Source organism: Martes martes (genome assembly GCF_963455335.1).
Source record: "Martes martes genome assembly, chromosome: 2".
Lineage (NCBI taxonomy): Eukaryota > Metazoa > Chordata > Mammalia > Carnivora > Mustelidae > Martes > Martes martes.
In genome coordinates, this window is record NC_137889.1 from 69,250,439 (window position 1) to 69,274,607 (window position 24,169).

Sequence of the window (24,169 nt, forward strand, 5' to 3'; positions counted from 1 at the left end):
CTGCTTGTTGTCCCTGTTAAATGGAACCCCGAGATTCATCCTGAGTATCTTCTGAGTGTGAAAACATAGCATGTGTAAATTTAATTCAGCCTAAAATGTCAATGTTTTCCCCACAATGAGAATTTCAGCGGTGTCTTCCTAGTATGTAACTGTGTCTTATTACTCCAGTACATTCAGAATTTGTATTAATTCTGACAGGAATTGAAACTAAAGTCTATATTTTCTGTTTACTCATCATGGGAGCCTCCTTCCAGACATGGTGCAAACTGATAAACAACCAAAATTTAAAAATAGACAAAAGCATTTTTAAAGCATCCATTTACACTGCTAGAGGCGTTTGCCTCCCCTCCCCCACCCCACCATGGCTCTGAAGTTTGATCCCTGCTATATGCCTGTGTCTGGATAACAATGAACTTGCCAGAAAGAGGAGTCACATCATTGCGGTAAGAGTAGCTAGTTGATATCCTTACATATTTATTAAAACAAGTTTCCTGAGAAGTTCGACTCAACAATATTATTAACCTGGCTTGCTTAAAATGTACAAAAATGCAGTGAAACATACATATGTTTAAAATATCCCCAAGTCAGATTTTGTTCTGATTGGCTACCCAATTAAGGGAAAATTAGTTAGCTGTTTATAGACAATAATCTGAAACATAAAATTAACTTTGAGTTTAAAACAATTCTTAAAATTAGCATAAATATATGACACCTATTGACTGAACAGTAATTAAAAGATACAGGAGGCTAGGATTGACCCTTCACTGCTTTGGTTCCTATATCTTGCCAGAAAAAAAAAAAAAAAAAAAAAAAAAAAACCTTTAAAAAAATGCTTGTATACTGTGCAATTACAGAAGTTAATACATTTTTCAGACATAAATTGAAAGGCATGGTGCTGAAGCTTGCTTCTGGAATTTGAAATGATTTTAAATACCAAATGAGAGTATTTTTATTGTATCGTAAAATATTGCTTCATCAAAATGAGATTCCAAGACCTCTTATAGTTCTCTGAACTTCTAAAGTCGCATTATTGGATGGTCTTGGACAAAATTGACAGGCCTCGGTGTTCCCCCCAAATCTTGGATACCTAGAGAGAGAAAGAAGCAATCAGAGAGTCTTCTGAGAGTCAAAATGTTGAGAAGAAACAAATTAACAAAGTAGGCTGAAACGATGATTCAGAAAATGGCAATTTTGGCATAAGTATCTGGGAGTCGCTGTGGACCACAAGTTGAATATGATCGCGCAGAACAGAAGTGAAAACAAAAATACCATATTAGGATGTACTAAGGAGAATATGACAGATAAATCTGTTGAAATTATATACCACCAAGACTGTCTTTCGCCAAAGCTCTATGAAGTCTCAGGATAGCAGAATAGCCGTGGTGAAACACAACCAGATAGTTTTCTTTCATTGTGTGGAAAGATCTTCCAGCTTTGGAGCTCTGCCTTTAAAATTATGGGCACAGTCCCGAAGGCGAGCATGCCAGAGGGATTCCAAAAGGAAGGAGAGGGGCTGTTTTTGTTATGCATTAAGGCGGCCTTTCAAACGCAAGACCCCAAATTCAGCAGCAGATGTTTGGTGAACCTCATCTCCCCTCAGTTTATACGTAGAGAATAAAATAAATAAAGATTTCATTCTTTACTTCTTTCCTGGAATAAAATATCAGGTGTTGTAGAAGATCTAAGGACTCTCAATTTGCTAGATTGCTTTAAAGTTGAAAATTAAGGATTAAATGAGGAATGATTTTACGTGAATGGGAATGATAAGCAGACCCTTCTGCACCACCGCTTCTTGTAAAGGGTGTCAACAAATATGGCGGAGAATGTCCTCTCCGATGGACTGATTGTGGCCTCCTGGAGAGCTGTGTAGAGGAGGACACGAGGCTTGTCCCAACCTGATAGGAAAGTGCACTGAGTGATATCGGCCACAGACACAGGTATTTCCTATTCCTATTCAGTTTGTTTCAAATGACCTTAAGGATCTCAAGAACAAAGAAGGTTGACAGCTGATCCCCCTGTGTCACAGGCAAGGGAGGTGTGGTGAGAGCAAGATGAGGTCTGGGGAAAATGTGAGCAGACAGGTGATTTTAGCTGAGAAGGAAATCCCTTTGCTCTCTCATTGAAGATTCCTATTCCTCAGAGAAGGTACCAAAGGGTCCGGCCAACTCAGAGTCCACAAGGCACCAAACAGCATCTCCTCAGGATGGCAGACTCTTTCTGTACGTCTTCTGGGCAGGTAGGTGAGCTTACCAAGCCTCTGGGATGATGTATACAGTGAGACACTCGCTTTGTTTTCTGTCTCTCCCATGATGTAACTCGCCTTGAGGAAAGTTCCTGCTGAACGCAGATGACCTATCAGAGGACTTGACTAATCAGAGGAAATTATCCAGAGCTAATTAGGTAACAAGGTGACCCAGAAGGAAGCCATATATAAAACAGCTTCCTGATTTAAACTCCGAGGAATGAAGCAGAAAGGTAAGACCTAGAGAGCATGGCCAGAGTAGTACAGGCAGTGAGAGATGGGTGGACGGGAGGGAAGAGGCCCTGATGAGAGGTGGATACCATGTGGTTCCTCCTCCCTCAGCAGCTAGCATGGACGGCAGCCAAGCTTCCTCCTAGTGATTCTCAATTGTGCATTCTTCCAAGTACAGGTGATGCCATCATTAGGAAGAGTGGGTGTTGGAAGAAACAGCAAAAGGTTCTTGTGTCTACGTTGATTTGAAATTAATTAAATTTGCATCCTCTTCATCCTCTCTTGGCAGGCTAGCAAGCTCCCTCCGGGGCCGCTTCTCTTGGAAAACATTAGCTCCATTCAGTTTCAGGATTCATTGTCACTGCAAAAAAACAGAACAATCGTATATTTCCAAGAAGCTACCGAGAGCTGGTCACTCCACTACGGAGGTGACTCAAGAAAACATGAACAGTCAGAAAGCCAACAGTGTCCGGCTTACCATTTCTGAACCAAAGGTTGGTTTGGATTTTTGTATTTGATCCCTGAGGAGGAAATCCTTGAATGCCAAGAAATAATCCCTTAGCTCTTGCTCTAATATCCCTCCCTAGTGCTGATGTGGAAAGAACCAGATGGAGTTGGAGGTTCCCTCCCTTTAATTAAATCTAATCCCATTCTCTATGAATCGATGCCAAATTGCTTCCCCCCTCCCTTTTTAAAAAATTTCCATGTGTTATTTCTTCTCAGGAGTTTGTGGTCCTGGCATGTTTTCAAAAGCCCATTTTGTTCATATCCACAAAGGTGCCTTCTTGGTGTCATTTAGAATTCAATCATTAGGCATCTTGGGGTGTGAGGAGACATAAATTATGGACATGGTATTCGGACATGACTGTGCCGGCTGGCTAATTTGTGCTTTTGTTTCTAGCTTGGCTATCTTGGCCTCATATCTGGCTCTGCAGCTTTTCCCAGTGAGACCACACCTCCACCCACGTCTCCTGGAAAGCAAGCCACTCTACCTCTCCTCCAGCTTCTTGTTTCAGTTTGCTGTCCCATCACTCAGATCCCAGAACACCCCTACTTGAAGTGACCTCTGTCTCCAAGAAAGTGCCTGAATGATAATAGCCAACAGAACCTCATATCTCCTTAGCTCACAGGCGTGGATAGTCTGCAACTGACTAGATTCATCTGACTCCTACTTCCAAGCTCTCCTGCTCAGGGAGAGAGCATGTGTTTCCAAAAAGACTGAGCAGTTTGATAGATAAATAGATCTATCTGTGGAAGGAGAGGGGAGGCATTGGGTGTATGGTTGTGTATTCGTGTTTGTGTTGTGAAGACGGAGGGAAGAAGCTGTGATTAAGGATGGGCAATCGATGGGAAAGGAGGAGGCAGACAGTTGTGAATAAAAGACAACTACCACAGCGAAACTTACCTGAAATGGGAAGCTGGTGGAAAATTAAGATGTTTTCCCCCCAAAGAGCAGATATAACCACCCTTCACTTTGGTGACCCTGAACCACTCTTCAGCTGGGCAAGGAGGTTCCATTTCTTGGAAATTGGGTGGTAGCAGGTTATTATTTCTAAGATCTAGGAGTTCATCTCTATGCACATAAGTAAGTCTCTTTCCTTCTGTGGCCTAATCTTGAAATGCCAGCCACTCTAAGCAGAGTGTAGCACAAAGCCGGATAGCAATGGGCACAAGCCCTCTTTTGTCTATAGCACTGATCTGCACCCAGCAGTCCTAACAGAAGTGATTTTCTAAAGTGTTATAAAACCAATCCATAGTCTTTGTTGAAAAAATAAATACAAATAAGCAAAACAAAAATACTTAGTCTTCCCACAGTTAACATCTTGGTGTGTACTCTCCCAAGCTTCCTTCCTTTGATAATGATATACATTCTTTATGTGCAAAAAGGGGATTAGAAAAGGGGGATCATATTATGCATTTCATGCTGTAATCGGCATTTCTCACCATCACTCATATACAGACATCATTCCTTGCTAATAAATATACAGTATCTTTTTAGTGGCTACAGAGTCTTCCGTTGTCTCACCAGACCAAAAAAGCATTTTTTAAACTGTATTCTTGAGATTAAACGTGTAGACTATTTCCAATTTTTAGTTTTTATTTAGTATAAAAAATCTTTGCACAGTTCCAGCTGTTACCTTTGCATAAACATACCTAGAAGAGGAATTGCTAGGTTAAACTAAATGCCATTTCTAAGCTTGAATGGCCCATTGGCAAATTATCCCCTTCCCTAGACATTTTGCACGATTTACCTTCCTCCCCACACTTTCTTTAGGGAGATTTCCTTTCCCCATATCCTTTCCAAAACTGGATATTATTGTTATTATTTTTTAAAGATTTTATTTATTTATTTGACAGAGAGAGACACACAGGGAGAGAGGGAATACAAGCAGGGGGAGTGGGAGAGGGAGAAGCAGGCTTCCCGCTGAGCAGGGAAGAGGGTATGTGTGTGAGTGGGGGGAGGTGCAGATGGAAAGGGAGAGAGAGAATCTCTAGCAGACTCCCCGCTGAGCATGGAGTCCCACGAGGGGCTCGATCCCACAACCATGAGATCAAGATCTGAGCCAAAATCAAGAGTTGGACACTTAACCAATGGAGCCACCCAGGCGCCCAGATAGCTATGCTTTTCTGATATGATTTTTGACCTGTGTGGCATGCCTTCAACCAATCCCCACCTTAAGTTATAATAATATATTTCTCTATTTTTTTCTGGACTTTTTTTTTTTAACATTTAAACTCATTTGGAGGCTATATTAATCTAAAGCATGAGAGAACTCTTAATTTTAATCATGACATTGTGAAGTCTTTCAGGAGTACAGCATGTCTCTGTCTATTTTTAAAAATCTTTTATGTCCCTCCATAAAACTGAATAGTTTCTTTTTACATTATGCCATCTATTTTTTGGTTAAGTTTATGCCTTGGTATTAAACACCTCCTGTTGCGTTTACAGCAGTACGCATGCTAGTACGTGCTAACAGTGGCTTTTTTACGCAGTAGGAAAGAGCGCAGGGTCAGATGCAGAGCTTGAATCAGGGTCCAGCCACTTCCTTGCTGGGTGACCTTGGGCAAGTGCACTTTTCTTAGCCTAAGTTTTCTGTTCTCCTCTCACCCGCAAAACATACATAATAATGCTATGCACTTTATAGCATTATTGCAAGGAATAAGTGAAGGGTGCCTGGGTGGGTCAGTCGATTAAGCTTCTGCCTTCAGCTCAGGTCATGATCCCATGGTCCTGGGATCAAGTCCCACATCGGGCTCCCTGTTCAGCAGAGAGCCCGCCTCTCCCTCTCCCTGCCGCTTCCTGCTTGTGCTCTCTCTCTCTCTCTGCCAAATAAATGAATAAAATCTTAAAAGAAGAAGAAGAAGAGAGCAAACCTAAGGAAGTCACTGCTCTACTGGTCTGACCTACAAACGTGTGAACATGTATTATTCTTACTTTGCAGAGTCTACGTTAGCAAATGTTTGTTGTTCAACATAAGCTTTAACACTGCTTCCAACATCCGAAGGCTTTAAGACACCATATTCCAAAAACAAAACTTCCCATTTCTGAGAGAATGTACTTCCGTGGGGTTTGTTGAGAACACCCTATGAGCATTCGAAGGTGTAGCCTGTGACACCGTCCACCAAGCAGAACGTGCTTCCTGGGAGCACCAAAGAGCCCGGGAGCCCACACGTGGCACCCCGCTCAGCTGTGTGGACTGTGAGTGGTGTGACGGGGCCTGCCATACAGGACGCTCTCAAAGCTGACAGCTGCTGCCTCTGGGGCATCAGGTCATGCCTGGTGTCCAACGCTCACAGGCCTGTGTTCACTGGAGGGGTGCGGGCCTGGGAGGAAGTCGGCACCCTTGGGTCAGGCCCACCACCTGGGCCTGGAGACATTCTCGCTTGCTCGCTCCTTCCTTTATTTAGTTAGTGTGTTCCCTGCTGTCCTTGGCAGCTGTTTATCATCTCTGTGAAACCGTGAAGGAAGGCCGGGCGTTTTTAACTCTGGCAAACCCTCGAGTTCCCTGTTAAAAATACCTTGGCAAACCGCCACACGATTGCAACAAATAAAGTCAGGGATCCTGCCTCAAACCTCTGTTGCTTGCCTCAGTGTTAATTCTGGCAGCTTTAGTGTCTTGTCGACGACAGTGGCAATAGTGAGTAATTTTTTTCTCAGAGTGTTACATAGATATTTTAAGAATGTGGGACAGCTTCCCCAACAGCCTTTATAGTAACGGGCCTACTACTAACTGTAAAAACAAATTGAACTATGACAAAGCCTCATCTTACGATTTGTAAGAAAGCATTTAATTGGACCGCTCGCAGTGAAATGAGGACAGAGGCAGCTCTGAACACCTTGTTTCCTAACCGCCCCTGGGTCGCAGGTGGAAGCAGATCAGCCATCTTGGTTCTTCTGACCAGTTTATCGTCTAACGCTCCCTCCGTGGGACCACGGCCGATGTTCCCTGGCTCCGAAGATGGCAGTAAATCGGCATTAAACCTTTCTCATGTTAGGATGCTCCCAAACTTGTTTTGGGGCAGTGCAGAGCTCAGTATGGCATAAAGTCACCTAACAATTAGATCATGCTCCCTTTCTCTTCACCAATATAACCTCCCTCCTCCTTCCCAAAAGGGGCCGGCACGGGCCGGGGGGTGGGGATGGAGGTGTGGGGATGGGGTTGGGGGGGTTTACAGAGATCACACATCTGGCTAACATCACAGCCAGGCCTAAAATTCATCCAACACACATAGATCAAGCCTGCAGCAGACACAGTCTGGGCCACTCTTCAAGCAATGCTGTGGTTTATTAAATTTAATACATCTTCTCTCACCCACAACACGCACGTCAGACACGCACATGCACACACGTACAACACCTGCATTTTAACAGTGTTATTTGAGGTTATCATCCTGCGGGATTATAAGCGGTTACTCTGTGCCCTCTGATGTTACTTTTTATCCCTCATAAGACAGCGCTCAGATTTGAGGGAAACCAGTTGCCACTTAAACATACTTCCTATTGAATACTTGTTGAGTTTTAAAGGACTTTTGAGAAAATAGAAAGGAAGAAAGGAAAGAAACTCACAAAGAAAATAACTAGAAATGGCCACTGGGATATACTGGAGTGGAGAAGCCAAAACAGTTCACCAAAACTGCTGTTTTCTCATTATTAATGGTTCAGTCTTGTCAGTGACTGTATGAGATCATGGCTGTGTCACCCACCATATACTGTCAGGTATTAATAACCTCATGGTGGCTGTCTTTCTTGCTGCTGAGTGTCCCTCCTATTTTTTCATCTCTAATTTGTCTTTCGATATGTGGAATGTCTCTTATCTTAACCAGTTAATCAATGTAAATGAAAACGTAGTTTTAAAAGACACATTGAGTTTTATCATAAACTTGCTGTGTAAATTGGACAAATCACTTAACCTCTCTGATTCCAGGTTTACTCATACAGATTATTTTATTCTAACTGGTTGAACTGGCATGATGCAGACCATGCCAGGCTCATGTTAGGTGTTCAGCAAATATATTTTGTAAAACTACATCAACAATCAGACTTTTCAAAAAAAAAAAAAAAAGACAAAGAGAAGAGCAGAAACAGGAAGAAATTCGCAAAATCCTTTATTAAACTAACCTGGATTTTCCCAAGAAATATTGAAGCGATCCATTTTTATGTCACTGAGCTCAGACATGAATCATAAAATAAACAGTAGAATCATTACAAAACCGGAACGGGCATGCTGTTATTTACCCTCTCTGACCAGCTAACTTCCTAGGTGGTAGTACCTAGGCATCTGGTATGTATAAAATGCTGTATACATATCTTCTTTTTTTTTTGTTATTAATGTGCCTTCAAAATTCTAAATCCACTTGGAAGGAACCAAATCGATTTTCCCCCTAGTCTTTCCCAATGCTATTACTCAATATAAACTCATCACTGTGGCCACTTGGCATAAAGGGAAAGAAGATGGACACGTGGCTAATATTTGTGTTTCCTTTTCTGTGGTTATTCACCTAAGCTTGCCGAGACAGAAACGCTTGCAGGAAATTGTCCGATTCTAAAGGCCTCGGGAAGAAGGGACAGGATGGCTAGACCGTAAGCACTGTGATGAAAGGAATTCTATCCTTCATGTGGTTACAACTATCTAGTGGCATTCAAGAAGATGCTGGGAGGGTTAAGAGTAGACAATAAGGCAGTGCCTTCTTTACAGAGAATTTAAACAGTACTAAAACCAACTCAATCGATCTGCTTTCTGTTATCACTGAGTGCTGGCAAAGCTTAACAATGCCACTCATGGAATTCTCTGCAGCTCCAGGCAGACTCTCCCACTGCCCCACGGTACTCCCTAGACACTCTTCCACTGACACTCTTCCCACTACTCCCACAGTGCTTCACACATAACAGGTAAGATTAAGGGAGAAATGCTAAGGTAGGAAATAACAACATAAAACCCCCCCTCCTCCACAAGTCCTTTTTAACTTATTGATTTTCTAAAGACATGAAAACCCTAGTGTAAACTTCCCAGAGTGCTTCATATGTCTCTGGCCCTTATGAAAGTCCTGTGCTAAATGTTAGATTCCACAGCATCAGAGAAAACATCCGTTCCATGAGGACAGGGCAAGGTAATGAACAATGGCTGGCCAGTGGGATATGCGGGAAAAGATCTGAAAGACCTGAGACTAAGGACCCTAATGAAAAGTCTTCACACCCCGTGTGGTGCGTTAAGGGCAGCATAGTGACCAGATGGACTCCTTTTTCTAGAAGCACATGGACTTTATATATAACGGAGGTTCTGTGTCAGAGGGTATTTCTAGCATCAAGAAGGACTGAACACTTCAAATGGGTTCTGGAAGTCTTAATGTAGTAAGAGGAGGGAGACATGTGTTTTCTACTAAACTCAGTCTCCAGTAAGTACTTTCTGAAGCGTTGTGGTCTACAGCACGCTGCCTGAATGGGAGAGGAAGGATGAGTCTCACAGGGAAAAGCCAGTGGGGAACTTTGGGGGCAATGATGTGTCAAAGTATGTTAGCCAATTGTGACCAGTGTACCCCTCTGGTGTGGAGCATCAATATTCAGGGAGGTTGTGCAGATTATGTAGGAACCCTCTGTCATTTCTGCTCATTTTGCTGCACACCTGAAACTGCTCTAAAATAGCAATTTTTTTTTTAAATCCCCAACCACAGATATGGATGTGCCTGGCCCCTTGGACACAGTCTCCTTAGTGCATAAGGCAGTGAATTTATGTATATCAAATTTAAGTTAATAATAATAATACCAGGGATGCCTGGGTGGCTCAGTGGGTTAAGCGTCTGCCTTGGGCTCAGGTCATGATCTCAGGGTCCTGGAATCGAGTCCCATGTCAGGCTCCTGCTCAGCAGGGGGCCTGCTTCCCCCCCCCCCCAGACTGCCACTCCCCCTGCTCATGCTCGCACATGCATGTGCTCTCTCTCAGACAAATAAATGAATAAAATCTATAAAAATAATAATAATACCAGTACTTATCTAGAGTTTATTTTGTGGCAGGGTTTGTTCTAAATGCCTTGTATCTTTCCAAGTTTTTAGTAACTAACAATTAGATTTGCTTTATAATCTTGTACTGCTCTTTGAGTAATCAAAAAGAAAGTACCTATAGACCAAAGCCTGGGGACTCACCACTGCTGTTTCCATACGCCGGTGCTGGCTTCCCCGAGAGGGAAAGAGGTGAAACCAGGCTGCGTCCTATGAATTGAAACCAGATAGTTCTGGACCAATGGAGGAATGCAGACATACACCTTGAAAACCATAGTTTAGCATAAAGCAGCCCTCCAAATAGCTTAAGGCTTTTTGTCATACAGGCAGAAATGAGCTCAAGTTTATTCCCAGGACCAACCTTTCAATATTTCAGAAACGTGATTTCTAAGATGCTTTCACAACCCTATAATCCTCTAACATTCTGTTTCTTCTATGTTGCCAACAATTTCAAAGATCAAGAAGCAGGTACCTAAAAACCACTGACGTTTCGCATCATGTGAGGGTGCCCGTCAGAGATACAGTAACAAGATATTTATAGGGTTTTGGTGGTGATGTGGGTGAGCCCCACACGAAACATACACAGTGACTCATTTTTAGGGAAGATTAAAATGCGGAGAAAATTCTCCTTCGTAATTTCCTTTGTGATACTCCCCCTAGCATTTTCTTTTCTCTCCTCTGCTTGTTAATATCTGGCATCTCATTTAAACAGGATAGGCTCTTTTCTGAGCCAGTGACGAATTTTTAACATGCAGATACCTGGAGAGGTAATAATGACTGAAATATTCAATAGGAAGTGGATTTCCTTGTCAAAGCTGAGGTGTGCCTCAGTAAGAATGTGGGGGCCTGATGTGTGACATGGGGGGAGTGACCACGTCTCAGACGGGGTTGAGGGAAAGGTGCAGAAGAAGGGTCCAGAAGACAAGCATCTGACTGCCTCAATCACTATCAACAATCAGTCTTCCCTTGTGATGCTCCAGCCTCAGGGACTGCTCAGTGACAAGTGACTGCATTCTGGAAGCATTTAAGATGACAAGCACAGGACCTTTGGTTAACACGGAGGGAGAGAAGACGGGTGGTGTTTATCCCGCTCAAAAGTTTCTTCTATTTAGTCCCACAGAAGCATGAAGTCCCAGTCACAGGCTCAGTCACATTCTCTGCTCACTGGTCACCTCTGAGTCACCCCTACAAACAACTTGATGCCCCCCAAATCACAGTGGTGCCATGTGGGATAAGGGACCAAGCTGCTGCGTCATCAATTCTTCCTACCGCGACACTTCTCACGTCCCGACCAAACAATTCTCTGATCAAAAACACCTCAAACATGGTCATTCCATCCTCCCAAAAGATAACAGTTAAACACGATTACGGGGTGCTGAATACCACCAGTCCTAGAGGCCAAAATCTTCTAGCAAGCAGAGCCACCTAGTGGTAGGATGGAATATGTTTATTAAATTCTCATTTAATTTCTCTCCTGTAACAACCCAATCCAGGTGGGGTTTTGTTTTGCCTTGTTTTTTATATGTCCATTTTGCTCACTTTTATGTTCAGTTATTCCCTTTAAGACGGCCACTTCCATCTGTTTTCCTTACCAAACATCTCTTCATCCAAGCGAAACAAGCCTATAGTTTGTTATAATCACAAAGTTTTATGACTAAAATGGAAGCCGACTCAACAGTGTCTCTTTCGAGGGACAAGAAAATGCCAGTGCTAATTTACTTCTGAAGATGGAGCCACTAGGATGTTTACTTTGCATTTTGCTATTTGCCATAACTCACACTTTCTTTTCTCCACATGACACGCACATATAACCATGTAAACCGTCACATGAAATTTACAGGTAAAGAGACGGTAAGCAAAAGGTCTCACCCATAGTCTCCCATCCCCACCCCCATAGACCTCTCATCAATAGCGGGAACTAGAAGTACCTTGGGTTGTGGTTTGATTCCTTCTCTTCCTTTAAAGTAGGTAAACATTCACAGTCAGCTAGGACAGAAAAAAAAAGCAAACCCATTATTAGTCACCAAAATTCTGTCTTCTAGCCACAAAACTCATATATTTGAGCATCACATTTCCCTGATCTGTACAGTTCCTTGTGCAGAAATGGCCTCACTAGGGAGTTCCAGAGGTTAAAAGATTAATGATGGCAAGGCTCTTGAAATGGAAAAAGCATTAGTAGCACAGATACAAGACTTCAACATGCCTCTGGCCTGGTTGGAAAGGGCACAATTCATCACCGCTTGCTTATTCAGTCCCTGAAGAACCCCACTGTGGCTCCAAGAGCTAGAATCTGCATGTTTCAGGTTAGACACTGGAATAAAATAGCTTTACCGGAGGTCCTGATATGCCTGCGGAATGATTTCAGTCAAGATGCCCAATCGAAAAGCCGCAGGTAAATTGAGGAACGACTAACCTTCTTAAAGCCATCAGAGCTCTCTCCTATTATGCCACAGTTATTTTTAAGGAAAAACAAAATCCATCCCCTCCATCATGCATGTGTCAAAATAACGCTCTGCTGTGGTGGTGAAATAAAAGTGCTTTTTTCCAGGTTTCTGGTTTAGTTAGTGTGCTAGGATCCTGATTTTGTATTACAATGATCTCAGGCACAAAAGGAAATAAGAAAAGTTATCTTTGGGTAGTATGTATTTTTTTTCTCCTTTCTACTTTTTTTTTTGCATTTTCCATATTATATTACATATGCATATTTTATAAACGAAAAATAACAAAATGAAACTACCTTTAGGATTATCTCTGTGACCCGCTTCTATCCTTAAATGCCCTACGGAGCCATTCTTTCCTCAATACTGGGCAATGAAAAACAGTTATGCTCAAAACTGTACAAATTCTTGAAGGGTTTTAATCTTTTGGAAAGTTTATGTTGATAAGCCTCTGTTACAATCATTCTAATGACAGGTCTCTGGATTTGGACTTCACTACTGTTGAGCCTGATAGATCCCAAGGTATTTTTTAAAGATGAGTGCTAAAAATACGAATAATATGGTAAAATAAATCATGGATTTATTCATTTAATTGGAGCATTAAAAATAATTTATTGATTGGGGGCGCCTGGGTGGCTCAGTCGTTAAGTGTCTGCCTTCCGTTCAGGTCATGATCCCAGGGTCTTGGGATCGATCCAGTATCGGGCTCCCTGCTCAGTAGGAAGCCTCCTTCTCCCTCTCCCACTCCCCACGCTTGTGTTTCCTCTCTTGCTGTGTCTCTCTCTGTCAAATAAATACATAAATAATCTTTAAATTAAAAAAAAGTTATTGACTTTCTAAAGGAAATTTAAAGAGGGAAGAAGAGCTACCATCACTTTTAAATCCAAATATTAATTTAAGGAAAAGTAAGGAACACATAAAATTACTGCCAGATATCAACTGGGAAATAAGTTAAGGAGAATATTTATAATACCACTATATTAGCGTTGTCCCATAGAAGTTGCTTCAGTGATGGAAATGTTCTAGATTTGTGCTGTATAATATAGTAGTTACAAGCCACAAGTGGCTACTGCACACTCAAAACATGGCTAGAGTGATGGAAGAACAAAATTTTTAACTTTCATTTTTTTAAATTTTAATTTAAATTTATATGGATGGCGACTGTTGTACTGGACAGCGCTGATCTATGTAAACTATATGTGGTAAAGTTTTATAACCATATACAGATTAAAATCGTAGATCTCTAAATCCTACAGTCAGATGCTGACTTTTTCCAGATAATTTGGACATGGAGAGTTCCTCTCTTGAAAAAAAAAAAATACCATTTTCTTCTTTAAAGAGGTCATTTGAAAAGCTCGCACAAAAATAAGAACAAATGGCACCAAGTGATGCCGTCTTTAAGGATGGCCAGACCCAGGTTCATGATCTGCTTGTTCCAGATCTAACGTGGATTGGGCTCACACCGTCACACTCCAGGATTTATGGGTACTTCTAAAACCCCGCAGCCTTCTCAGACTAGAGAAGACAGAAAAAGCAACTTTAGGTGACCATACCATTTTTATTCATGCTGTTCATCCACTTGTCAAGCTCTTCCATCTCGATTTCCATAACAGAGGGTGTGTCCTCCTCAAAAATGGGGCTAAAGGGAAGCAAAAACCGTGTTGAAACCCAAAGAAGCGTGGTGTGAGCCTTCCCTTTTGGGAGAGCCTGGAACATTGTGTGGGAGAAAAGTGAACTTGATCTCATGAGTGACACTCCTGGGCAGATGGGGGGGAAGGCGGGGTTTGCCCTCTTTCCCGTACCAAACTCTAAAAGGAGGAAAGGCTAGAATTAAAACAAAGCTTCCTCTATCACCGATCCAAAGACAGAGGGCACAGAGGGAGCTCAAAGGGAACCCAGGAGACTCTGACCGCCCCCTGGAAGGTACAAACTTGTGCCAGCCTTCCACCATGACGAGCCTCAGGGGAGTTGCCCTGTTGAGCATTCTTGCCTTGCTTAATTTGACTTCCCTTTCTTTGAGGTTTCTGATCTGTGCCCCAGGTCAAGGGGCCACCGTGAACAGGCTGTTTTCCTCACCTCTACTTTCAATTCCCAGGCTTTTTGTCATGGAGAAATAGAGCCCTTGCATTCAGAAACCCACCGGCCTCATTTACCAGGGCTCTGAATCCACAATTATGGGAAAGAAGATCCTGTTAATGTAAATGGTATTGGGGAGGATGACCACCAGCTGTGAACCGCAGCATGGGCGTGACACCATGTGGAGGAAGTGAGCAAAGTGTCTAAAGAAGCCGGTTGCTGGGGCGGAGGGGGGGGGGTCCCAGAACACTCTTCTAGAGGAATCTTGCTCTCTCTCTTCCTCTCCTCCCCACCTTCTTTCTCCCCCTCCCTCCCTCTCTCCCCCTCTCTCACTCTGTCCCCCCACTCCCCACTCCATCCTTCCTTCCTCTCCCCCACCATTCCCCTTCTCCCTCCACCCCAATGTGGTTCTGCCACATGAACTTTAGGCTTCTAGCAGGGCTCTCCTCCTTTAATACCAGGGAACCTATCTTTCCTGGTGATAAAATGTTTAACCAGAATAAACGAACCGGTGTCCTTGAAATACACCCAGAATCAGAGTATTGAACTACAATGCATTTGGAACTGTTAGCAGTCAACAGAGATGTTTTTTCTGAAGAGGACCTTGTTCTTCGCCCAGATTCCTGAATTGGGGTTGGAGGACTAGCGTGCGTCCCCCTCCCCTAGTAGGCTGCTCAGGGCCCTCTCCTGGGGTCCAGGAAATAAGAGCCCCTCAAGGGTCCCTCAAGGGTGTCAGAACAAAAACTCCTAAAAAGGCAGATGGCTCTCTAATCTGCTCCTCTCCCTGACATCCCTGTCCTCACTGAGCTGGGTCACAGGCAACGAGGACTTACACTTTGATGTTTTCACTTCCCAGTTCACCTAAAGAGAAGAAAATACAAAGGTCACGTTAGCTTTCACTGTCTGTAACAACTTTTTATTTCAACCACAGCTCAAAACTCCTTTATGAAGATAAGAGATGACTTCAAATAGCATTTTTAAGGGAGCAATAGTTAGCCTGAGTCAGATATGTGCCATATTGAAATGAGGTCCTCAGCCATATAAAATCTGTTTGTTTGTTTTTTTAAGATATGACGGTCCTCTGAGAGGGTTTACCGCAAATCAGAAGTTTATTCCTTTTTATTTTTTTAATCCATATAAAGAAGAAAACAGTGTGAGGGAAGGCATGTAGGAATGAAACAAGAGGGATGGCTCCTTGGTCCCCTGCCCCAAAATGTCCCATTCAAAACATCACTGTTGGGGTGCCTGGGTGGCTCAGTGGGTTAAAGCCTCTGCCTTCAGCTCAGGTCATGATCCTGGGGTCCTGGGATCGAGCCCCGCTTCTAGCTCTCTGCTCAGCAGGGAGCCTGCTTCCTCCTCTCTCTCTGCCTGCCTCTCTGTCTACTTGTGATCTCTCCTCTGTCAAATAAGCAAATAAAATCTTAAAAAAAAAAAAATCACTGTTGCATCTCTCCTTGTGACACATCAAGCCCAACACTGTGACTATCCCTTTGTCCCGGATCAGGCTGTGGTAACCTCCATCAGGGGCTCCCCTCGAACTCTGCTCTCACCCCTGCTGTTTGCTTGGCTGGACTCTTCACTCCCCTTCTGGTCTCAGTTTATACTGTCTCCTCAAGGAGCACCCTATATCTGAAGGACAGCCCACCTTTCCCGTTGTTCCCCAGCCCAGCACCTTTCTTACTCCTTTATAGCATTTGACCCAATTTGTCGGTGATCAATCCATCGGCTTAATTTTGTCTGTGTCTCTGGCTAAAACATAGTTCCAGAAGGGCAGAGATCATGCCAGTCTTGTTTGCCCTGATGTCCCCTCACTTTCCATCCAGCTAACACAGTAGCCGGTAAACACCCGGTAAATGGGTATTGAATAAATGAGAAGGTCTTAATGTGGATGGTCCAACGCGGATTAAATTCATGCCCAATGTTTCAGACTTCCGTAATACCGTAAAAGTGCAGCTTTGAGCAAACCAGCTTTGTGTTGCTGTGGGCGACGTGAGAACCGGGTAACAGGACATCAAATGCCCACTGGGCTCCACACGAACGTGCAGCAAGAAGCAGACCCCGGGGCCCCAGTTCCAGCTCTGTTTTGCTTGGCAGGGGAAGGGATGCCTCCAGAGAAACGAGGCGGTGATGACACGTGACTGGAGAGCATAGGCCCCCAGCACCTTCTGTGATGTGAAACCATTGAGAAGCAAACCACTTCGCAGAGGACCCCCGAACAGTCAGATGTTCCCGATCCTCGAAAGTCAGGGGTCTTTTTTTGCCAGGCCTGCAGAAACACAGATCTCCATTGAGGAAATGCAGCCGGCAGGCACCTGGAACCAAGCTCCTGGAAGCCGGGAGCCGGTGTCATTTCCTGGGGGTTGGCAAGCTTCCACGGTGTTGCTGATCCAGGAAAGCTAGGCACAGATGGAAGTTTCGTGCCATGACTGCCTACCTTCCAGGGCCTCTGGGTTATGCCTTTCTGGCCTGGTAGGAACCGGAAGCTCCCTGCAGATGCCTGATCCTCAGACACTTGGACTGGGGAGAGGGGAGTATATGCATCTTGCATTTTTTATGTATTTTTAAAATCTCAAATTGACATGCTATTTCCTTAAGGGATTTTACTACACAATTGAGCCCCTCCCATAGGTGACCCATAGGATCCCTCTGGTGTGTCACTTCCCCCCTTTCCCTCCCCCTCCTTTCTTGCTTAGTAATACGCCCAACCCCCAAACATACACTAATTTCTCAGGGAGCAAGTGGCCCCTCAGCCCCACCGTAGAAGGCAGGGGTTTATCTTTATAATTTGAGCGCCTGCAGGCTTTGTGGCAAGCGAAAGCCATCCCTGCATGCAGATGACAGAAAAGTTTAAAAACCCATTACAGAAGTGCTCCAGACGCAACAAACAGGAGGCTCCTGTAATCGGTATTCAAACAGAGCAGAAAGCCTTCTGTGGCCTCGTCTACCATTACCCCTGGCCCAGCCGCCATGGCAACAGAAAAACATCTGGGAGAGCTCACCAGCGCCGAGCATTAAGCCAGGAGGGAGACCAATTACATGTCCCCAGCAATCAGGCGCTGCCCGCACCACTCCACCTGGCCTCTATGTCTTTATTAATAGCCATCTCCTCCCTTTGCAACCGGAGGGCAAATGCACCTCTTACACAACCCCCATCTGCTCTTAATTCCATCTTTCCTCCTACAGCCCTTCCATTCCATACCCTCCTTCCCACTTTGTCCTCCCCCTCCAGTTCCCAGTTACACCCACTTAGCCACCCGTGCCCCAAGGTCAGCCACTCTCTTCTGTGCACCTCTGGTGGTGGGATTGCTGGGCTGGCGGAGGGGGGTGGGGCACTTCGCGGTGGGGGCCAGAGCTCCATAGGGGACTGGCTTGCTTAAGCTTTTTTTCCATGCGGAACCCTCAGCAAGAGAGAGAGTGTCTTTCTGGAGATGTACTGAGCCGTGCCAGGTGCCACGCCGTCACAGCCCGCCTAAAGTGAGGCTTAATGCCAGCTGTTTTCCATGCAGCTCTCATAGATACACAACCCATGGAGACCCTTAATAAATGTTAAATAAGAACAACTGCAAATGTAACTCCTGGAGGTCTAGGAAGAAGGACAGTAGAACAGAGTTACCGCCTAGCACTTTCCTTCTCCTGGACTTGAAATGGACAAGCCCAAAGGAAGAACGTGATTGCCAGGCAGAAGAAGGGTTCTTGCTACAGGTGTTGGCCAGGTCCTCCCCTGTCATCGAATGTATAGGCTTACTTCCTGGTGATGAAGAACACACCAGGCTCTATTCTCATGGGGGAGCAGGGGAACAAACATGTCTATTTCTAACTTGCTGAGGGGACGTCACCCATGCCCTCCCATAAAATATTGTTTTGGATGCTTTCCAAGCAAAATGCTGGTCTGACCCAGCATGACAGTTTTATTTTTCCTGGAAAAAAAAATATTTAAATCACATTTTGTTAATTTGAACCCTCTCCTTTTATCTGTTTTTTAGAGAGCTGGGGAGGGGGCGCAGAGGGAGAGGGAGAGAGAATCTTAAGCAGATGCCCTGCTGAATATGGAGCCTGACGTGGGCCTCAAACTCACAACCCTAAGAGCATAACCTGAGCCAAAAATCAAGAGTCCGACACTTAACCAACTTCTCCACCCAGGCACCTCTCTCTTTTAATTGACTTGCATTATAACATTAAATATGGACTTTGGCAGACAGGAGTAATCAACTTTCCAGCATTTAGTTTGTTTGAAGAGATACCCATGTGTTAAGCAGTGAACCATCCATATCTATAGTAAAAGAAATATTCAAATAAAGCTCTCTCTATCAAAACTTGTGATAAGCAATTGTTTTGAAAACTTAAGATGTCTGTGTTGTTTCTCTTAAAGTGAGGTATATTTAAAACAAAAAGAATGTGCCAATTTGTATCAAGAATAAGTTTCAAGTTTCTCTTTATCTCTGGGAATAGGTAGATGCTCTTCTAAAAAAAAATGCTAACACTGTTTCATGAACTCGCTCTTTCAACCACAATTATCGGGCCGCTGATATATGTGTTGGGCTACACACTGTGTCAGGTTAAAGGGGCAGTAATCATAAGAAGCAGCAGCTAACACAACATGCCAGTTACTCTTTTTCCCAAATGGTTTACATAGATGAATCCGTTTACTTCTCACGATAGCTCTGTAAGCCCAGTGTTGGATTTGCCCATTTCACAGAAGAGGAAACTGAATCAGAGAAGTCACAGGGCTAGGGAAAAAAGCCACCCAGGCAGTGTGGTTCCGGAGTCCACACTCTAACCTCCAAACCACACCATTAAACAAGATAAACAAGGCGAGTCCTTGGTTCTTTTGGTCCTAAAGAGAACATAACCTAGTAAGAGAGACCAAAAAAAAAAAAAAAAAAAAAAGACAAGTCACCAACTTACGCCAACATAAATATCATGCACCGTAAGTGAGACCACAGTCTGTAAGAGCCGAGAAGAGACCATGATTCATTCATTTTGCCCAGGGAGTGATTACTCAAGGCTTCATAAAAACTTCAGAAGTGGGCATGGAAGAAGAAGGTGGCAGGTTGCCAAGCAGACAAGAAGGAAATCCCAAACAGGAGAGTAGTGTCAACCCGTCATGTAAGAAAACATCATGAACGTGTAAGCCAGGCTCTGGGAGCAGCAAATACTTGGAAGTGTGGCTCCAGTACAGGGTGCATGAGCCCTCTGAGAAGGAGGCCAGTTCTTGATGGCAAATAGCTTTTGAACTTGGAAATGCTCACGGTGAAGTTCCATGAAAAATCCCTTTCTGTATTTAGAGTCTGAAAGTATGCACATTTGAATGGACACCCCTCTCCTGCCCCCCAAGCCCCATGACATCGTTAGATAAGACGGGCTACTGGGCTATGGTTTAGGCAGGAAGTTCTCACTGTCCTGAGGTTTAAAAAAATGAGGTTCAGACAGCTCTGTTTGCTTTATCTTTTTCTTTGGCTTACAAAGGAGCTCCCATGTGACCACTGTTACTAGGTCACCCCGAAATTTCAAGCAGTGGAGAAACATGTGTTTTTTCGACTCCCTTGGAATCTATGATATTGGCTCCTGCCAAGAAAGCTAACGCACATCAGTGCTCCTTCCCTAGCTCGCATTTACCATACCTGCTGGTATAATGGAAAATGACCATTTATAGCTCCTGCCGAGAGCTTAAAGGCTCTGCTAGTCAAGGACAGTGAGCCAGTCCCGCAGGCTAAGGGCACGATCTCAAAGCCAGAGGTGTCCTGTTAGTGAGTGTAAGGGATATTGAGTGAGTTTTGTATATACATATCAATATGTAGCTCATTAGCGATGGTCTCATTCTTGAGTGATTTTTGGAACAACCAAAGGCTTCAACTTTAAGTCATTTTTACCAGTACAAGCCAAAAGTACTCAAGTCTGCTCTGGACTTAGAAAACCCTGACACCTAGTATTTGTTGCTCCTAGATTTGGAATTGAATACACACAGAGGGATCTCTGACCTAGGGAATTCTCTATCAGATTGGTTTCAGACTGATGCTGGTAATCTTCATCCTACTAGGAATCTCATACGAAAGTTAGCATAGCTTTAATGAGAATAAGAACAATGCTTACTCGGATCTTTTCATAACCAGATTGGGATGGGGCATGAAGAAGAAAACAGTATCTTCAACAGAAATATACAGAATATATCATATATAATACACAGAATATACAACAGAAGAATCCTCTTCCGGTGGAGACGAGCGCAGGGTATCAACCTTCCCTTCCCCAATCCCAAGCCGACCCACAGCTTCGCCATTTTGAGTGTTTCCTCCAATTTAGGGAAAGCTGCATGGACCTCTTGGCCAATATTAGATAAGGCCCTCATCTGGATTAGGCACAGAGATGGCAGCTGTGTGTTTTAAATCTCAATTTAGGCCGAAGCCATTCCCTTTTTGAAAAATAAGGAAATAGTCATCATTTACTATTTTAGGTAGCCCTGGTTGCTCAACTTTAAAACATCTCCCTTCTTTTTCCTCCCCCACTCCCCACTCCAGACAGCATTAGGATCCTACTCACATGTCTGTAAGGCACTCTGAGATCCTCGGCTAGAAGTTTCTGTGTAGAAGAAGCAAAAAAAATATTTTGTTTTACGGATGGTTTGTTAACATGTGAAGCAATTGTCCAGAAATAGGAACATACAAAATATTTACCTTGTTTGGCTTTTTTTCTTTTATAGCGTATTATAAGGATTATCACTGATAAAAGTAGGAGGGCAAATAAAACCAGTGGGATCAACACCATTAATACAAACTCTAACTGATTCTCATCCTCGTCAAAGTCGCTAAAACTTGAATTTGCAGTGAGTGCTCCTGTGGTCACTGTATCAAATGTATTTTGTATATTAAAATCTTCATATCTTCTTTCCTCTTCCAGGGACATATCTGCTGACTGTTCTGTTTCCTCAAAATAATCTGTAGGGACACACACAAAATTGAGATTGCCATGGAGATAAAGCTACTATGTCATGTTTTCAATGATTTTTAAATACATCCTACATGCATCCCATGGTAAACTTGGTCCCCTGCCTTTGATTTTCCAGTTCAGTGTGACCGAGTATCGATTTAACATAAATGGAGCTCAGGCTGGGAGTATATTGAACATGGGATCAGAGCCCGGAGAGAAACCTTTCACAAATGCAGGCAGGTTAGCCTTGACCAGGTACGTTAGACACACTTGCACAAAGGGCATTGAGAAGCTTTGTTGTGTCAAGGCTGATATTCCAGAACATCTCCTACAGGGGATCATGCTACTTCAATAACATTTCTGGATAAACCTAAATTCGTATCTACTAGAAGGGAACTACTTTCCTTGCAACACTTATGTATAAAGGAATACCTACTGTCCCAATTGTCTTGGAAGATTGTATTTATTTATTTATTTATCTATTTATTTGAGAGAGTGTGATTGTGTGTGCCCTCACGTGAGGAAGGGCAGGATCTGAGGAGGAGGGGTGGAAGGAGAGAGAGAATCTGAGGCAGACTCCCCACTGAGCACGGAGCCCAATATGGGGCTCGATCCCACGACCCTGAGATCATGACCTGAGCCCAAACCAAGAGTCCAAGTCTCTGACACTTAACTGACTGAGCCACCCAGGTGTCCCAGACTGTCCTAATTTTTTTTTTTTAAGATTTTATTTATTTATTTGTCAGAGAGAGAGAGAGAGAGCGAACACAGGCAGACAGAGTGGCAGAGGGAGAAGCAGGATCCCTGCAGAGCAAGGAGCCCGATGTGGGACTCGATCCCAGGACGCTGGGATCATGACCTGAGCCGAAGGCAGCTGCCTAACCAACTGAGCCACCCAGGCGTCCCTGTCCTAATTTTTAATAAAAGGTTACCTATCCATGTGGAAGAATTCTTAGAAACTGGGGTGGCTGATTGGGTTTCAGTGTCAGTTCCCACACTGTGCAGAGAACTGAGTCTCTCTGAAATTATCTGACAGAAATTTTCCTGGGTTCTAAAGAAAAACACAGCGTGTACTTCGTTTGTAAGGCGACGTTCTAAGGAGGAAGTTCCCTTAGGGACTAAGGAAACTACACCAATATTTAAATGTATTTCATAAAAAGCATTTTTAGAACTTTCCCTATTAAGAAACTTTAAGCAAGTTCATTCTGTTTGAATTTCCGATTGTGTTGGAAAGCCATCCTGGGGCTCGTCCCAGGGCAGGGAAGGACTATGAGCCTGACGATTATCTGACAAATCTCCCCTCACCTTGGCTATGTAGTGATCACAGTAAGGTAAGCAGAAGGTTTTCATCCTACCATAGCATAGCATTGCTTATCCTTCAAATGGGGCCCGCCAAGGAAGAGAGTATACGAGTTCGGGCCATAGAAAACTAATCCAATAAGGTGACGGATGGGAAAATTCTTTCTAAAGAGCAAGGTGCTGTGCAAATGGAAAAGTCAGTTGCTACAAGTCAAGCTCTCTACCCAGAAGTCAGTTCGCCCTGCGGAACGTCGGAGCGGGTCCCTTCAGGGCCCATGCCACTCCTATCCATCTGTGTGATTCAATGACGATGGATTGCTCTGATTTTATTTATGAAAATATTTGTTTGATCACAGTCTAATTTTTTTTTGTTGTTGTTGTTATATAGACCAACGTCTCAGTTTCCTCCAAGACCAGGGAATCCACTTGAAAATCTCATTGGTAAATGCCACCCAAAACCATCAGAATCAATCACAAATTGCAGAGTCTAACTAACCAGTGTTCCTCACGTGTTTCTGCCACAAGCAGGATTTTAAAAAATGTCTACTATTTGTTGACCTCTGTCTGGGGTAAGTGGCTTTGTCTATATATATGTTTTTGAAACAAGGTAATAAGTTAATAATAATAACCTATGTTAAGAGCTTTGATTCATCATGTATCACCCCGAACCAGGAAAAGATGTTTGTTCTTCACTAGAGGACAGAACAATCTCTTCATTAGAGTCACCTTGTTTGCAGAACTATTGGGACCAAATAGCACGCTTCACTGATAATCCAACCAGAGACAACTAGACATTTACGGGGCATCGGGGGTAGGGGAAGGGGAGCAGCACCTTTGCAGGTGCGGTTGGTGGTACTGACCCTGTTCCTTGAGGTCAGTGCCCACGGACCTTCCTCGAATCCCCAGACTTGCCTTTTATCTCATTCCCTTACTTCTACTACAGCTGAGGCTGCCGCCACTATGTCAGGCTAATCTTCCTAGAGAACTGACCAAGACAAGTCCTGTGCTCTTTTACCCGGATTACCTCATTTGCCCTTACCATTTTTCCAGATGGGCAAAGAGGTTACACGGCTTGCCCATAGTCACAGAGCAATCATGAAGGAGGATTTGAACCCAAGAGGGCCAGTCGCAGAACCCGAGCATGGTAAACCTCACATGGTACTTTCCTACCGATAAGATAGGAATATGATGATCACCAGTCATCAAGTGGTGAACAAGAGAGAGAACCCCCTGTCCTTGCTCCTCTGTCTATAGGGAGGTGGCTTCCTGTCATGAAAGGGAAGGGCGAGGGGATTGGTCCCAGAAACCTTGGCTCTGCTGGACTCCTCCTCAGCCTGGATACACTGTGGGCAAAGCTGCCCAGAACAGCAAGATGGGCTTGGCACCTGTCCAAGGAAGGCTTTTTTTTATTTTTAAAATTTATTTATTTTAGAGAAAGAAAGAGAGAGAGAGCAGGAGCGGGAG

At 43.7% G+C, this 24,169-nt stretch overlaps 1 protein-coding gene across 1 annotated transcript in view; it reads right to left on the bottom strand.

Moving 5' to 3' along the window:
• Positions 1-455: 455 nt before the first annotated feature.
• Positions 456-24,169, bottom strand: part of TMEM154 (transmembrane protein 154) — a 41,668-nt gene continuing 17,954 nt past the window's right edge. The window contains exons 3-8 of the mRNA XM_080794701.1: positions 21,154-21,414; positions 21,020-21,058; positions 15,316-15,343; positions 13,960-14,045; positions 11,897-11,954; positions 456-2,834 (exon numbers count right to left, since the gene is read on the bottom strand). Of these exons, the coding sequence (XP_080650827.1) occupies positions 2,819-2,834; positions 11,897-11,954; positions 13,960-14,045; positions 15,316-15,343; positions 21,020-21,058; positions 21,154-21,414 (488 nt within the window). The 3' untranslated portion in view covers positions 456-2,818. The remainder of the gene's footprint in view (positions 2,835-11,896; positions 11,955-13,959; positions 14,046-15,315; positions 15,344-21,019; positions 21,059-21,153; positions 21,415-24,169) is intronic.